This window comes from Lynx canadensis, chromosome A2 (assembly GCF_007474595.2).
Source record: "Lynx canadensis isolate LIC74 chromosome A2, mLynCan4.pri.v2, whole genome shotgun sequence".
NCBI classification, from domain to species: Eukaryota; Metazoa; Chordata; class Mammalia; order Carnivora; family Felidae; genus Lynx; species Lynx canadensis.
Genome location: NC_044304.2, coordinates 62389064 through 62404659, shown reverse-complemented (window position 1 = coordinate 62404659; position 15596 = coordinate 62389064). Strand labels below are relative to the sequence as shown.

The 15596-nt window shown below is 56.0% G+C and overlaps 1 protein-coding gene across 1 annotated transcript in view; it reads left to right on the top strand.

Annotated features, from left to right (window-relative positions):
• The window catches only part of TNS3 (tensin 3), a 216531-nt gene that overhangs the window by 183550 nt on the left and 17385 nt on the right, over positions 1-15596 (top strand). Inside the window, exons 21-24 of the mRNA XM_032592493.1 lie at positions 6670-6841; positions 8237-8862; positions 9602-9688; positions 13108-13239. Of these exons, the coding sequence (XP_032448384.1) occupies positions 6670-6841; positions 8237-8862; positions 9602-9688; positions 13108-13239 (1017 nt within the window). The remainder of the gene's footprint in view (positions 1-6669; positions 6842-8236; positions 8863-9601; positions 9689-13107; positions 13240-15596) is intronic.

Below are 15596 nucleotides of genomic sequence, written 5' to 3'. Positions count from 1 at the left end.
AGGACCGAGAAAGTACGTGTCCGTCCACGCGGAGGTCATCCGCCATTTCCTTCTGTGGGGCTACGGGTACGCGGCTTTGATTTTTATCCAGAAACACACACGGAGGCCTTGGCTGTTCCAGCCTTTCAGGGGTTTTCCCTACTTAATTCTCCTTCTATCTGGTTGCTTGGCTGTCCTTCCTTTGCTTTCCAGAAGCTCGGCTTAATGGCCTGCTGTTCGTAGACAAATAACAGAAGCGTGCTAAGATAAGGACTTCCTTTAAAAAAAAAAATCACTTCTACCCAGCTTCCCATGCAAAGTCATGCTTTTTAAAAATAACACTTTAAATTTAGAGCTGAACAGACCCGAGAAGACATCTGAGCTGCTGTTCACGGGTGGGATTCTGCAGATGGAGTGCCAGAGGCTGGGAGTGCGGCCAGCGGTCCGTGACTTGTGGTCAAGAGCCCAGGTCCAGAACCTCAGGGGGTGTGGGCAGCCCTGGCAGCCCCAACCTTCACACCTGGAGATACAGGGACGGAGATGAAAAATGTGTTCATACTACTCGTGCAGAAATCTCTCTGATGGTCCACAGTTAACTCCGTAGTCCCCGGGTGTGAGCAGGAGGGCAGGGTGTTGGGGGGACGTGGTGACAGATGGATGATGGTGGAGGCTGGATCGATCGATGATGGATCGACCATACGAATGTACAGCCTCACACTCGCTTCCAGAGGGGTGACCGAGAATATGCCTGTTTCTCACGGCCTGAGGCTCAGTCAGGTGGTCAAATAGCAAAACTCCTCTTTCTTACCCGGGATAGGTGAGTATCCTCTTGACATCCCCCCTGCTAAATTTATTTCACGTTTCCTTAAAGGCCATGTGGAAGTGTAGCTGCAGTTTGTAATTAACAGTCACTGACGCACGAGTCAATCGTTGTTGTGCTTTGTAAGATTCTTCACGCACAGGAAGGCAGGGAGGCGTGACTTTGTGTTGATGTCCTGCACCCCGACTTGTGCAGCACATTGTGGTCCCTGCGCCTAAGGTGGGGGCCACGTCCCAGCACGCATAGACCTGGGTCTGGCCGGCTTGGGCTGGGCGGGCAGCGAGCATGAGGGGCCCCCTTCTTCCTGGAAACTTTTCCTGTGCTGAGAATCGCGGCCAGCGGGGAGCAGATGTTATCCAGCTTCCCACGGAACCTCCTGCAGCGGCCCCAGCGGGGCCTAAAAATAGACCTTTTGGAAAAAAGCCCACGACCCTCTGTCACCCCTGTTCTGGGTAAAGGAAGTGCAGGAAGGGGAAGCTGAGGGGAGCCTGGGCCCGGAAGGTCCTGGAAGGTCTGGGAGCCCCGGAGGGAGGGGCGCCAGGACAGCAGCTGGCCCAGGGAACCAGGAAGCCAGGGGCCTGGTTTCCAAACACTGATGGAATTGTGCCTCCTCCTGGGGTGTCAGCAGGAAAGGGGAAATGTGAGACTATGTCAGGAGAAACACAAACGTGGCTTTGCCTGGAGGATGCTGGGGACGTGAAAGAGGCACGTGTCGGGGCCTCCGGGGCCCTCACGTGTCACCGGCCAGGCAGCTCCCTCGCGGGCGGGACGCCTCACCAGCTCCTGACCGTCCTCACTGCACCCCTGGGCCTCCGTCCGGACCCAGACTGAGAATGCAGAAGCCAATGGCCTGGAATAGGCGGCCGGGCCCAGGGACAGTCCTTTCAAAACGTCACCGTAACTGCTAACAGCAGAGGTTCAAGGTGAACACTGTCAGCCACACATGTTCCACCTGCCCTCCCCGCGTGCGCTTCCTGGAAGGTGGTGGGTCCACGAGGCGGGTTTGCGTCTATGGGCCAACTCCCAGACCTGGTGTGCTTGTTTTTGGTTCAGGTTTCCAGTGTCTTCTCCAGCCCCGTGGGGTTCCTGTGTCACACTCTCTGGATGTCCCACAGGGACGGGCCTGCGCCCCGCACCTCTGAGGATGGAGATCGTGCCCTTTCTCCTCGAGGCCCCACTCCTGCTGGGTGGGTGGGGGGCCCTGCAGCCCCGTGGGGCCACCTTCAGCTGCGTGCATGCGTCTCTGAGCACACAGGAGGGCCCGGCTCTGTGGCAAATGTGGCCGGGAAGCCAGTGTCCCCACGCTGAGGTCCTTGGCTGTCCCTTCTCCAGATTGAGGGTTAATTAAGCTCTGTGGCCTGGGGCAGGGAACAAAACCCAGCCATTGCCCAGAGTTGGTGCTGAGTTGTGAACAAAGCCACTTTCATGGGGAGCGCTGAGCTTGCTATTTTCCGGAACCGGGGATGGGGTGACGGGAACAAAGCAGGATCTCATCTCCCTCCTGCCTCGGTCCTGGGGGTGCCGATCTCAGGCGCCACGCGGCTGTGGCGTGGGATTCCTGAGGCTGCTGTGGCACGGCAACACTAGAGCGTGTGCCCCTGTGGCTGCAGCAGGACCACCGAGAGCACCGTTGGTGACGGAGTCACCTGCCGGGGGGTAGGTGCTGTGCACGCTCTTGTGTGGCCCGCCAGGCTCCAGCCACCCTCATGCAGGCATGTTGGCCTTTACCGATAAGCAGGTCTTCTGACTCCAGAGTTGGGTGCTTGCTCCTTGGCCGGGCCTGGGGTGATCAGGACCACCACCCTGAGTCCTCAGGCCAGCCCCCGGGGCTGTTTCCACATCCTGCCCTGGACTTTTTCCTTTAACTTCGGAGCCACCCCTACCTCGTTCATTACTTCATAGCAGGTGTGAGACACGTTGGCACAGGGGTGGGGGCCCGGCAGGGGGCAGTGGGGTTGCCCTGCCCTGTGCACACAAAGCCCGCAGAAAGTGCACAGCACTCCCATAGTGTCCATTTTACCGGAATCCTGCATCCTTCCCGGCTCCCATCAAACATGCTTCCTCCAGGAAGCCCTCCAGCTCCCGCAGACAGAAGCAGTCCCTCCCACAAGTGCCTCTGTGGATGCAGGAGTGCCAGTCCTCAGGGACTTACAGTGTGGTTTGTACAAGTACAGCGTTAGTGGGGAGACTGGGGGACTCTGTCGGTAAGTGTCTGACTCTTGGTTTTGGCTCAGGTCACGACCTCACAGTTGGTGCGTTCAAGCCCCATGTCAGGCTCTGTGCTGGTAGTGGGGAGCCTGCTTGGGATCCTCTCTCCCTCTCTCTCCGCCCCTCCCCTGCTTGTGCTCTCTTTGTCTCTCTCACAAATAAATAAATGAACTTAAAAAAACAATACATTAGCGCTGGGCTTCTCTGTAGAGAAAAGTGTACTGAGTGCGTAAAAACCACTGAAATCGGTTCCTCTGTTTCCCCCTTCCCAGGATTGCACAAGGTGCTATGTTTCGACGTTTGTCACTGATTTTAATAAGTTTGACTACTAAGTGAAAATGTGTAGTTTTGTTTTTACTTATCTTGGTTAGATTCCATGGATTGCTTTCTAAATTTTTTTTAATGTTTATTTAATTTTGAGAGAGAGAGAGCGAGCGCGCGCGCGTGCATGAGCGAACACAAGCAGGGGAGGGGCAGAGAGAGAGGGAGACACAGAATCCGAAACAGGCTCCAGTCTCCGAGCCGTCAGCACAGAGCCCGATGTGGAGCTCGAACTCACAAACCACAGGAGTTCGTGACCTGAACCAAAGTCAGACGCTTAAACTGACTGAGCCACTCAGGTGCCCCGACACTGGATTATTCTTAATGCACTCCAGGTTTTTTGTGAAATTCTCTTACATTTTCTGAAACAATTTCCATTTAATTAAAGCGTGTATGCCTTTTAACTCCAACATATGTATAGCTGTGAGTGTTCTCTCTCTCTTTCTCTTTGTCTTTGTTTTAAATTTCTTTGTCTGTTACCTGGCTCACCTGATTGGTTTTTTTATTTTTTTAATTTTTTTTGATGTTTATTTTTGAGAGAGAGAGAGACAGACAATGCAAGTCGGGGAGTGGTAGAGAGCGGGGGAGACACAGAATTTGAAGCAGGCTCCAGGCTCTGAGCTGTCAGCACAGAGCCCAACGCGGGGCTTCAACTCACGAACTGCGAGGTCATGACCTGAGTTGAAGTTGGATGTTTAACCGACTGAGCCACCCAGGTGCTCCCTGATCGGTTTTTTAAATTAAATATTTGAATTGTGTCCAGAAATTATAGATCGATGATAGATAGATAGATAGATAGATAGATAGACGGATGGATAGAGGGTGGATGGACAGATGGTTAGGTAGCTGGATAGAAGGATGGATGGAAGGTTAGGTAGCTGGATGGATGGATAGATGATGGATGGTTAGATAGGTAGATGGATAGATGATGGTTGGATAGGTAGGTAGATGACTGGCCGACTGGCTGGATGGTTAGGTTAGATAGGTGGATGGATGGATGGATGGATGGATGGATGGATGGATGGATGGATAGGCAGATGGATGGATGGATTGATGGATAGGTGGATGAATGGATGATGAATGGACAGATGCATGATGGGGTGGATGGATGATACGTGGTTAGACGGGTGGGTAGATAGATGGAAAGATGGATGGATCAATCAGTCGATGAATAAACAGGCAGGCTGTGGAGGGTGGTGTATCTCCAGAGAGGGAGATTTTCTCCAGGCAGACATTTAGGTCCAGGTGGGCCTGATCTGTTTCTGGTGCTGGTGTTCCCACGACGTGGCCCTCTGGGGCCTCACCTGGAATCCCTGTTGGCAAGGGCCTCTCTTCCTGGGTAAGTGCCTAGAGCCCCACCGTGAAACTGCCCAAACCCCTGCTTGTTTTGTGGCTTCCCAGCTGCTACCTCAGCCTTGGTGACCAGGCATCGGGCTCACTTCAAGTCCCAGCTGCCCAAGTGGCTCAGAACCTCACTTTTTCTCTCTCTAGATCAGTGGGACTTCCACAGCCCTGACCACAGACTTGGGTCCAGCCTATATTCCACGTGCTTCAAAGGGGTCTGTGGCCAGGATGCATTACCCGCCCTAATGCCATCCCCTTCCTGGAAATGAGTCATAGGAGTGATCTAGAATTTTTAAAGACTTTACTATGCTTTTATCAACTCTCGTTATTTTTTTTTTAACTTATATGTTTTGAGAGAGAGAGAGGGAGAGAGAGAGAGAGACTGGGAGTGCACACAAGCAGGGGTGGGGGCAGAGGGAGAACGAGAGAATCTTAAGCAGGCTCCATGCTCAGTGCAGAGCCCAATGGGAGTCTCAGTCCCACAATTGTGATCCAGATTTGGACTCCTAACCAACCGAGCCCCCCGGGTGCCCCAAGTCTCCCTTGTTCTAAAGCAGAAAGCAAAATAACCTGTATTTCTTACAATGTTATTTTATTGACCATGGTCGATTTTTTAAGAAGCTGAGTTTACAAAAAAAGGCAAGTGGGGCATCTGGGTGGCTCAGTCGGTTGAGCGTCCAGCTTCAGCTCAGGTCATGATCTCCCAGCTGGTGGGTTCAAGCTCTGCGTCAGGCTCTGTGCTGACAGTGTGGAACCTGCTTGGGATAGTCTCTCCCTCTCTCTCTTTCTGCCTCTACACTCTCACTCTTTCTCAAAAATAAATATCGAAAAAGGCAAGATTGTACAAATATCCAGAAATAATGGAGATGCCGGGCCATAACCAGATGGGCATTTTGTCCGTGAAAATGTATGAAATTCCAGGGAGGTGTTGGCTTGGTGTTAAACAGCAGGTTTCCATGGCACTCAGTTTCTCACTCCCTGAGTGACAGGGTCCGGGCCAGGGTCTCTGCATCTTGCTGGGGTGGGGACACCAGCCATCAGGGCTGTGCTGGAGGTGGGACGTGTGCTAGGAAGCTCGAAGCCCAGGGTGTGGACTAAGATACCAACTCGGGAGACATGGAGGTGAAGTGCCCACTGAGCCACAGCCACAGGGCCTGTACTTTGTGGAAAGTGTCTCTTCTGTGGAGTCTCTTCTGCTGTTTCGCAGAGAGAAGGCCTTGCCCTTCCTTCCTTCCTTCCTTCCTTCCTTCCTTCCTTCCTTCCTTCCATATTTATTGTTGAGAGAGGGAAAGAGACAAGAGTGTGAGCAGGGGAGGGGCAGAGAGAGAGGGATACACAGAATCGGAAGCAGGCTCCAGGCTTTGAGCTGTCAGCGCAGAGCCTGGCTCGATTTCATGAACTGTAAGATCATGACCTGAACCGAAGTCGGATGCTTAACCGACTGAGCCACCCAGGCACCCCTGACTTTTATTTCAATGTTTATTAATTTTTGAGAGAGACAGCATGAGTGGGGAAGGGGCAGAGAGAGAGGGAGACACAGAATCCCAAGTAGGCTCCAGGCTCCGAGCTGTCAGCACAGAGCCCAATGGCGGGGCTCGAACCGACAAACTGTGAGATCATGACCTGAGCCGAAGTTGGATGCTCAACTGACTGAGCCCCCCAGGTGCCCTCTGAAGCCCCTTTCTAAAGTGACAGCCAGCCGGCTTCATCATCACGGTCGGTCTGTCTGTGTAAAGTTGCCTGCAGGATGTTGATGACGTGTGCAAGGCAGAACAAAGCTTTGCACGAAGCTCGTCAGCTCACCGTAGCGTGGGGAAGTTGGGCGCATGTTCCGTCCGTGTCTTGCATTTGGGGAGTGCACCAGACCAGAGTGACCCCTGCTTAGTGGCTTTGGGCCCCTCCCCTGCAGCACAGATTTTCAGAAGCCATTTCACCCCTTCTGGAAGAATAGTGACCAGGCCTGTAAGCACATCTCCACTCTGGTTTTCTCGCTGCAGAACCTCGAGGCTGCCCTGAGATCCCGCATCGCGCTGTGGGGATGTCCGAGAGCCCTGTCGGGCCCAAAGCCGCGACGCTCCGGGCTGACATGCCGGCCGCGCCCTCCTCCTTCCAGCGGGCGTTCACGTCCAGCACCACCTCCAGCAGCAGCCCCGGCCAGCGGCGCGAGAGGTAGGGAAACGGGCCCTTGCGCTTAGCGGAGCCGCCCTTGCAGATGGAACAGGCCACGGAGGGGAGGGCGGAGGGCCTGGCCTGCAGCCCACACGCGGCTGCTCTGTGCGCTGAGAACCGTCGTCGCTCTTGAGAAGTGTAATCACAGATAGACACTCCTGAGAGCATCCCCCCACTGTTGACGGGCCACGTGCTCAGGGAACCCACTGGTAGGTGGACTCTGGGGACAGTGGCCAGTTCAGGACCGGCACCTGTGACAGTGTGCTCTGAGCCAAGCCTGGAGCAGGGGTGCTCGGGCTTGGTCTCCCTCGGCGGCCAGGATGGCGGTGCTCTTGGGGACATGGAGTTTGTCCCGGTGTTCGGGAAAGCCCAGCGACACCCCCTTGGTGGATTGCGAGAGCAGGAGGGGCACACAGAGGGAGAGAGGTCATGTCGGTGCTTTGTGGGGGCCGGCCCTTGAGCCACTGCATGTGCCCTGACCAGGAACGGTTCCTTGGTGTTTCCCTAGGACACGTCATGCCCCGGCTCTTGATTCTGCCTCCTTCCTCTTTTTTTTTTTTTTTTTTTAAGTTTACTTATTTATTTTGAGAGAGAGAGAACAGGGGAGGGGCAGAGAGAGAGAGAATCCCAAGCATCAGTGCAGAGCCCAATGTGGGGCTCAAACTCACAAACTGTGAGATCATGACCTGAGCCGAATCAAGAGTCAGACGTTTAACTGACTGAGTCACCCAGGCGTCCGGTTCTTCTTCTTCAAACCAGGGTCAGGGTCTCATCTGAGGACTTGGTGTGATGCCTGGGGCAGTAAGTGTTTGCTAGGGAGTGTGTGTGATATGCTGGCTGGGAGCTGACTTTCTGGAGTTCCAGAAATTTGGAATTTCTGATTCCCTCCATCCTGGAATTTCTGGCTTCGGGTAGGGTAACTTCTCATATTACTACTGGGCTCCTTTAATCAGCTGGTTAGGGGAAACTGAGTCAGGTGCTCTGGCTAGCTATCAGGGGAGGGGGAAGAAGAAAATGGGGAGCGTGGTTTGTGCCTGGGGAAGCCATTCTGCCAGAAGCCACACACAGTGAACTGCGTGGCCGACGTGCATGCAGGGCAGGCACAGACTGCCAGCTGGACACGGGGCTGAGAGGCTTCAGAGCCGGAGACCCGGGTTTTGTCTTGAGCAGAAAGGCCTTGGCCGAGTGAGGAGGGAGGAGGCAGGGAAGGTGTGATCGGGTGCGAGGGGCTGAGCATCTTGGGGTGAGCGGCGAAGAGGGAAGGGGACGGGTCTGACTGCTGACATTTTGGGGGAGCCTCAGCACCGGTTTCCCGTCTGTCTTCGCTGTCTGGGGGACCCCTGCTGATCTCCGGGCGCCTCCTAGAGTGTTCTGATTGCTCTGTCTTTCCAACAGCCCTCCATCCGCCGAGCTCCCATGGGTGGAGAGCAGCCCCAAAGCCTCGCTGGCCCTGTTGGGGAGCGGCCGGCCGGCAGGAAGCGTCCTGGGCTCCGGCGAGTTCCCTGGCTCCAGCCTCGGCCCCGACAGCCCCGGGCGGCCCCACCTCCCACCCGCCGAGCTCCAGGCCCCTTTCCACAACCACCAGCTGTCCCTGGCGGAGCCACCTGAAGCTCTGGGCCCCCCGAGTGGCCAGGCCTTCTTGGGCTTCGGCACTGCCCCCGTGGGGAGCTGCCTTGCCCCTGGGGACGACCCCGGGGCCTTGCTGGTCCATTCCCACGGAACACCCCAGGCCCCCAGCACCCCGCGGACGGCAGCAGCGGCCGGTGACAGCGGCTTCCTGTCCTCCAGTTTTCTCACGGTGACGCCGGGCCACAGCGGCCACCACAGTCCGCTGACCCTGCCCGGGCAGCCGCCCCTACCCGAGAAGAAGCGAGCCTCGGAGGGGGACCGGTCTTTGGGCTCAGCCTCCCCTTCATCCAGCGGCTTCTCCAGCCCCCACAGTGGGAGTTCCATGAGCATCCCATTCCCCAACATCCTCCCGGATTTCCCCAAGGCGTTGGAGCCAATGGCACCCAGCCCAGGTAGGCACGTCTCCGCCGGTGGGAGCCCTGTGTGCGCTTGCTCAGCGAGGAGGGAGCCCTGGGATGTCCGGGCAGCGCCTTAAGAGCGGAGCCCAGAGCCGTCCAGCGGGGTCTCTGTTCCCTCTGCTTCTGCGCTGACCCACGGTGGGTTCTGTTTCTCCTGCCACTGGGAATCCTTGTTCTTCGAAAATTTTTCTTTTTGTTGTTGTTTCTATTTTGAGAGAGAGAGAGCAGGGGAGGGGCAGAGAGAGAGGGAGAGAGAGAATCCCAAGCAGGCTCCGAGCTGCCAGCACAGAGCCCGATGCTGGGCTCGAACCCATGAACTGTGAGATCATGACCTGAGCTGAAACCAAGAGGTGGACATTTAACTGACTGAGCCACCCAGGCGCCCCCAACCCCCTTTCTTTTTCGAATTCAGTGAACTCATTCAAAATTTAACTATGAAATGTTTCAAATGTGTAAGAATAAGATACTGACACCATTAAGCAGCACCCAGCCACTCCGTCTGCCTGTCTGTCCTGCTCCCCGGGGCCGGCCACCATGTCGCCCCAAGTCTGCGCTGGTCAGGAAGCCCTGCTCCCTGACGCGCACCAGCCGGCTCCCGCGTAGTTAAATACGGCGCTCTTTCCCAGGACACCCCATCCTTGCCCCGCATTGGACTTTGAACGTTTGGTTTCATGAGACGTGAGCGGTTGCCATAAACCCTCCGCAGTGACCGGTTTTACATTCTGTTTTGCAGATAATGCGGGTGATAAACATGTGTCCGTGAACTTTGTCCAAGACACATCCAAATTCTGGTACAAGGCGGATATCTCCCGAGAGCAAGGTGCGTGGGCAGGACAGGACCCCGGGGTGGGAACGTCCGGGGCTCGTGGCCTTGAGCAAGGCCTGCCCTTTATCACCTACCTCTGCAGAAAATGCACCTTTAGGTTTTTACAGCAGAGGCTCAGTCCTAATGAGGGAGCTGGGCAGACGTGAGTGCTGCCCGTGAGCATGGCGGCATGCCCGTGTGCTTTCTGGTGGCTCTGCCTGCTGCCATTGGCAGCGATGACTGCAGATGGTCACAGGCAGAGATGTTCCCGGTGTCCCCGTCCAGGCCCTGAGCCTCGGGGGAAGGAGGAAGGCCGGAAGTCTCCCCAACACCCTGGCCTCTGTGCACGTGCATTTGTCCACAGCGGAAAGACAGGCAATCAGGGGGCCCGTGGTGGGCGTCCCCACCTGCCTCACACACATGCCACACGGTGTGTGCCTGTGGTCCTGCCCCGCGGCAGCTGGGAAAATTCCAAGTCGTTGGTGTTTTTGAGCAGCTAAGTCACGTATCACTTCTTCCTGGAAGATTCACAGGAGTGGTGTCCAGGAGGGGGGCGGCCAGCTGGGGAAGAGGTGGGGGTGGCCCCTGGGGTGAGCAGCTGTCATCCTGACGCAGGCTTGGTGGGGTCGCTGGAGGCAGGGATGTGGCTGCACATGCACTGTCTGAGCCGAATCCCGGGGGCCGAGCCGGGACAGCGTGCCTCAGAGCAGGGAGGAGGGATGAAGGGCAGGTCCTCACGCAGCCCACATGGGGGACAGTTTCTGCACAAAGTCCTCAGGCCTTGTCCTGAAGATTAGTTCTCACAACTGCCTGGAGAGAAACAGTTAAGTGGCTGGAAAACGGCACTGTTCAACTTTCTCGTTGGAATTCTTGTATTCAGTTAAGTGGATCATAAACACGGTAAGAATGTGCCTTTCTTCCCACGAGCTCAACGAACCTATTGTCACGTTGCATGGGGGGAGCCTGCGGCCTGGGGGGACCTCCGAGTTCCTGAATTGGCCTTTGTGGCCGTGCTGCGTGGCTGAGCGCCACATTCTTGTCCCCTCCCTGCTCGTGGTGCAAGAACCCCCATGACTGAGGCCATGAACCCCAGTGCTAAGTGCCTGGTCCAGTGGGATGGTCTGAAAAGGGCCTGTCACGCACTGTGTTCTAGAAGATTCTGTGTGGAGTTCCTTTTCCGCTGGTGCAGCCTCCAGCCTGGGATGGTGGGTGGGTGGGCTTTCTGAGGAGCCGGGGCTCCCCCTAGGGGCAGGTGGTCCCATAGGACACACGTGGCAGGGCCCTGCCTTGGAAGGTTCTGGAGAGGTTGGGCATGGGGGGGCGCCTGGTAGGCATGCAGGGGTGGTCCTCTGTGCCACACGTGTGCAAGTGTTTCTCTGCTGGGACCTCATGTTGAAATAGTTCACATGTGCGCTGGGCATGGAGTTTCCCGGTTGAGCCACACAGAGCACAACTTCTCCGTGTTCTCTGTGTTTTGTGTAGAGGTCACCCCCCCAACCCCCGACTAACGTTCCCTTGAGCGCCCACCTTCTGCAGATGGCAGAAAGCTGCCTGTGGGTTTAGTTTGGTCTGGTTTGCTTTGTGTTTTAACTGTGGGGATGTGCCTTTTTTGGGGACAAGGCTGGTCACATACGCCCGTGTCCAGGTCGGTGCCTTGGGAGTTTTTTAACCTGCACGTAGAAGTTATGCAGGGTAAACGGGGCCTCCAGGTGAGGTAGATACGAGATACAGCTGTTCCGGCAGGATGCACTGGGCCCCCGTGCTCTGGCTTTGAAAGCACTGGTTTCGCGAGACAGTGAGGACACGGCCACTTCCGAGGGGAGCGTGAGGCCCGCTCTGGGCAGGGCCTTGTGCCGCGTCCAGGATGTGTCCTGGCTCATTCTGTTTCAGAACAGGGTCTGACCTTGTCCTCGATCCCCACCCCCCCCCTCCTCCGCAGAGCAGACCCAGCCTCCCCTGTGCCCTTTGAGGCTGGGGCGCCTCTGTCCACCACAGCCAGGGAAGATCGCACCGTTAAAAGGGAAAGAAAAAGCTCTGTGAGGTAGATCACAGTTGAAAGTAGGTCATTCTCTAAGGATCATTTCCTCCCGCTTCCACGGTCAGCCCCCAGATGTAGAAACACTCCAGGAGCAGAAGCCTGCTGGTGTCGGTGGCCGGGTCCTGGTGCCCCAGCACGCCCACCTGCCCTGCAGCCCCGAGCCCGTGTAGACGGTCGGGCAGCAGGGGCGAAGGCACCTCCCAGGGCCACCCCAAACCTGCCCCCTTCCGGAGAGCCGAGCCCTCACCGCCACTGCGTGCAGTTTGCCCGCTCCTGCGCGGGGGCCTCGGCCTGGACATGGGGGAGGGCGCTGTCCCACGTGAGAGAAGGGGAACCTGGTCATTTCACTGGGAGCTGGGCCTCGGACAGTGGGCCCCATGGCGCTGTTTGCTGAGATGTCACCCGTGGACATCCTGCTCCATTTCAGACACGGCAGTTCCGTGGCTGTCATTTTGGGTCACTTTATACTTGAAATCCCTTTCTTTCCTCAAGTCGATAAGCTAAGTTGTAAGATGTGGTCCGGTTACGAGCGGACATTCTGGCCGGTGTCTGGGCAACAGGTTGTCGTCTGCCCCAAGCTGCCATCTTGCAGGACCCTGAGCCCAGGCCCCGGGGCCCAGGTTTTGAACGTGGAGGGAGGGGTGTGATTTTGAAGCCGCATTTTCGCTGCGAGCCCCCAGCCTCAGGCGGGAAGTTGGGAGGATGACTGTGCCAGGCCCAGCTGTCAGCCCTGGCCGATGACAGCCACGTGGGTAGGGGGCTCCCAGCCCCATCCAGGCTGCCACGGACCCAGGGGACGGAGGGCCACCTAAGGCCACATTTTTGCCATCCCCTGAGGCGAGTCTTGGGATTTGCGTTAAATGTCCAGTAACTTTTGGAGCCCATCCTTTTGTGTTTGGAAAATGTAACAGAGGCTTCTTTCCTTCTGCTATGTGGGAAGCACACACTCTAAAGTCTCTGAGAAAAACTCCCCACGGGGAGAGGGTGCCGGACGGGGCCCCGGCGGGGATGGGAGACCGCCTTGTGCCTCCTTCCTGCCCGCCACATTGTGTGTATGGAGACCCGGGCCGGGCACCTCAGCTGGGGGCCGGTGTCCTGGACGGTCAGCTGGGGTCCTCATAGCTCACAGGTGCCATGGGGGTAACGGCCGTGCTGTGTGCCAGGAGAGCTCGGGGACCATGACTGGTACCTTCGTGAGCCAACATTTGGCGGGGTGGTCTGCGTCCTTGGCAGTCAGGCCCTCCTTGAAAACTGTGCGTCATTACAGAGCCTCGCCCCCCCAAGGAACGGCGGGCCTGCTCCCCTGACCCAGTTTGCAAAGGCCGTGAACGGAGGTGGCTTGCTGGGCCGTGGGGGGCCCCGGCAGACGTGTGTGTTTCTCTGCTTCCCTCCCCAGCCATCGCCATGCTGAAGGACAAGGAGCCTGGGTCGTTCATCGTCAGGGACAGCCACTCCTTCCGAGGAGCCTACGGCCTGGCCATGAAGGTGGCCACTCCCCCGCCCTCCGTCCTGCAGCTGAACAAGAAAGGTAGGGATCTGGGGGGGCCCGTTGGGTGAAGTAACCCACATGGAGTGTGTGTGGCTCACGTTTCCACCAGTGAGACGACTCTTACAGCTGCGCTCAGGTTTCCTTCTGTCTGTTTCTATTGTGGCCCACTAAGTGCCGTCCTTGTTCAGGCAAGGACGATAATTACTTGTGAATTCTATTTCTTTATTGCTTCGAGTAGGTGACGCGTTCCATTGTCCAGCTGCCGGAGCGAACAGCCCCTGGGCCCTGTTCTGCGCCGGGAACCTTGATACATTCCTGTGTGTCCTTCCCGACCGTCTGTCCAGTGCGTGGAAACACACACTTTTCCTTCTTTCCCACGTAAAAGGCAGTGTCCCGCATACACGATTCTTTTTTTTTTTTTTTTATTTTTAAAAAAATTTTTTTTTTCAACGTTTATTTATTTTTGGGACAGAGAGAGACAGAGCATGAACGGGGGAGGGGCAGAGAGAGAGGGAGACACAGAATCGGAAACAGGCTCCAGGCTCTGAGCCATCAGCCCAGAGCCTGACGCGGGGCTCGAACTCCCGGACCGCGAGATCGTGACCTGGCTGAAGTCGGACGCTTAACCGACTGCGCCACCCAGGCGCCCCCACATACACGATTCTTGTGCCTACTCTTGGCGGAGAATTTTGGTGGATTAAAAGTGATGCTGGTGTCAGCCTGGAGTCATAAGATGACCTTTCTTTGGCCTGATGAACCATGTACAGCCGTGTTCTAATCTGCTTACTCTCTGGAACCCTTTTTGTCGTGAACATAACCAGGGTGCAGAGAAGTTTGCGATGCCTTGGTGTAGGACACACGTTATCTTGAAGCAAACACACACGTTCCCACGGCCCAGGAGACAACCTTGGGGGCAAGCCCCTGCATGCCCCTCCCATGCGTCATAATCCATCGTTGTGGGACCTTCCGGCCACCCCAGAGTGGGCTCTGTGAGGCCCTTGGCACTGGCCCCATGTCCTGACATCATGCCGTCGGCCCGTGAGCACCTCCAGTTTTCCCTGCCCCGCCATTTCTCCAAAAGTCCCTGCGTCTGTGTGCTGGGGGACAGAGCCTGGAAACCAGAATGTGTCAGTCCTGGGTGGGCTTCTTGGTGTCACAGTGTCCCTGCTTCTGGCTAGTGACCAGAGGAGGGACTGTATCACTTTAAAAAGTTGGTGAGTTCACGCTGATACAGTTCCAGTAGGGAGTCACGTGCCCTTTCGGGCCCTCCCCAGTGACACGCATGTCCCTTCCAGTTCCCGCCTGTCCCTTCCTCCATTCCTGACGCACACACAGTTCAGATCACCCAGGGAAGCCTCGTAAGTAGGAGGTTAAATTATTAACCACCTAAATTATATTAACCACCAAAATTGGAATCCATAGTTGTGCCTGCTCTCAACTTTATAGAAGGAAACTAACGTGTATTTTGTGACCTGCTTTTGCTCATATTATGAGATTCATTGTTTTATTTTACTTTATTTTATTTGATGTTTTATTTTAGAGAGTGAGAGAGAGAGAGCAAGCAGGGGAGAGGGGCAGAGAGAGACAGAGTCCAAAGCAGGCCCCGTGCTCAGTGCTGAGCCCGACTTGGAGCCCCATGTCTCGAACCGTGAGATCACGACCTGAGCTGAGATCAAGTCAGACCCTCAACTGACTGAGCCCCCCACCCCCAGGCACCCCAAGATTCGTTGTTTTCTACTTGTGAGACTGCTTTTATCTATTGCTGTCTTTCCTCACTGACAGCTTTCCAGGGCATGAACACAGGCCCACCTCGGAGACCTTGCGAGCACGTCTCCAGACAGGTCGATAAAGCCCATATCGCAATAATGCGCATCCAAGAAGCTTTTTGGTCTCCTGGTGCGTGTAGAAGTTACGTTTACTCTGTACTGTGGGCTACTCTGTGTGCAGTAGCCTTAAGTCTAAAAAGTCAACGTGTGTACCTTAATGAAAAAATACTTCATTGATAAAAAAGCTAACTGCCTATCACTGACCACAGATCACTGTAACGAACGTAATAATAATGAGAAAGTTTGAAATACTGCAAGAACACCAAAGCTGTGGCACAGAGACGCGAAGCGAGTAAATAGCACCGATGGATTGGCTTGACTCAGGATCACCACAAACCGTCGGGTTGTAAACAGCACAACATCTGGGAAGCACAGTGAGGCGAGAGGCAGTAAACCGAGGCAGCTCCCCCTGCACTGGCCTCACTGGGAGCGGGAAGAGCTCATGGTTCACCCACATTCCGCGCCCAGGATGGAAGAGGGTGTGTAGAAATCCCGGGCGTAGGCTGTGCCCACGGCTTCCAGGAGAAACGGCCTTAGGGCTGTGCCTGGAGGGAAGTGAGGTTTGGCAGT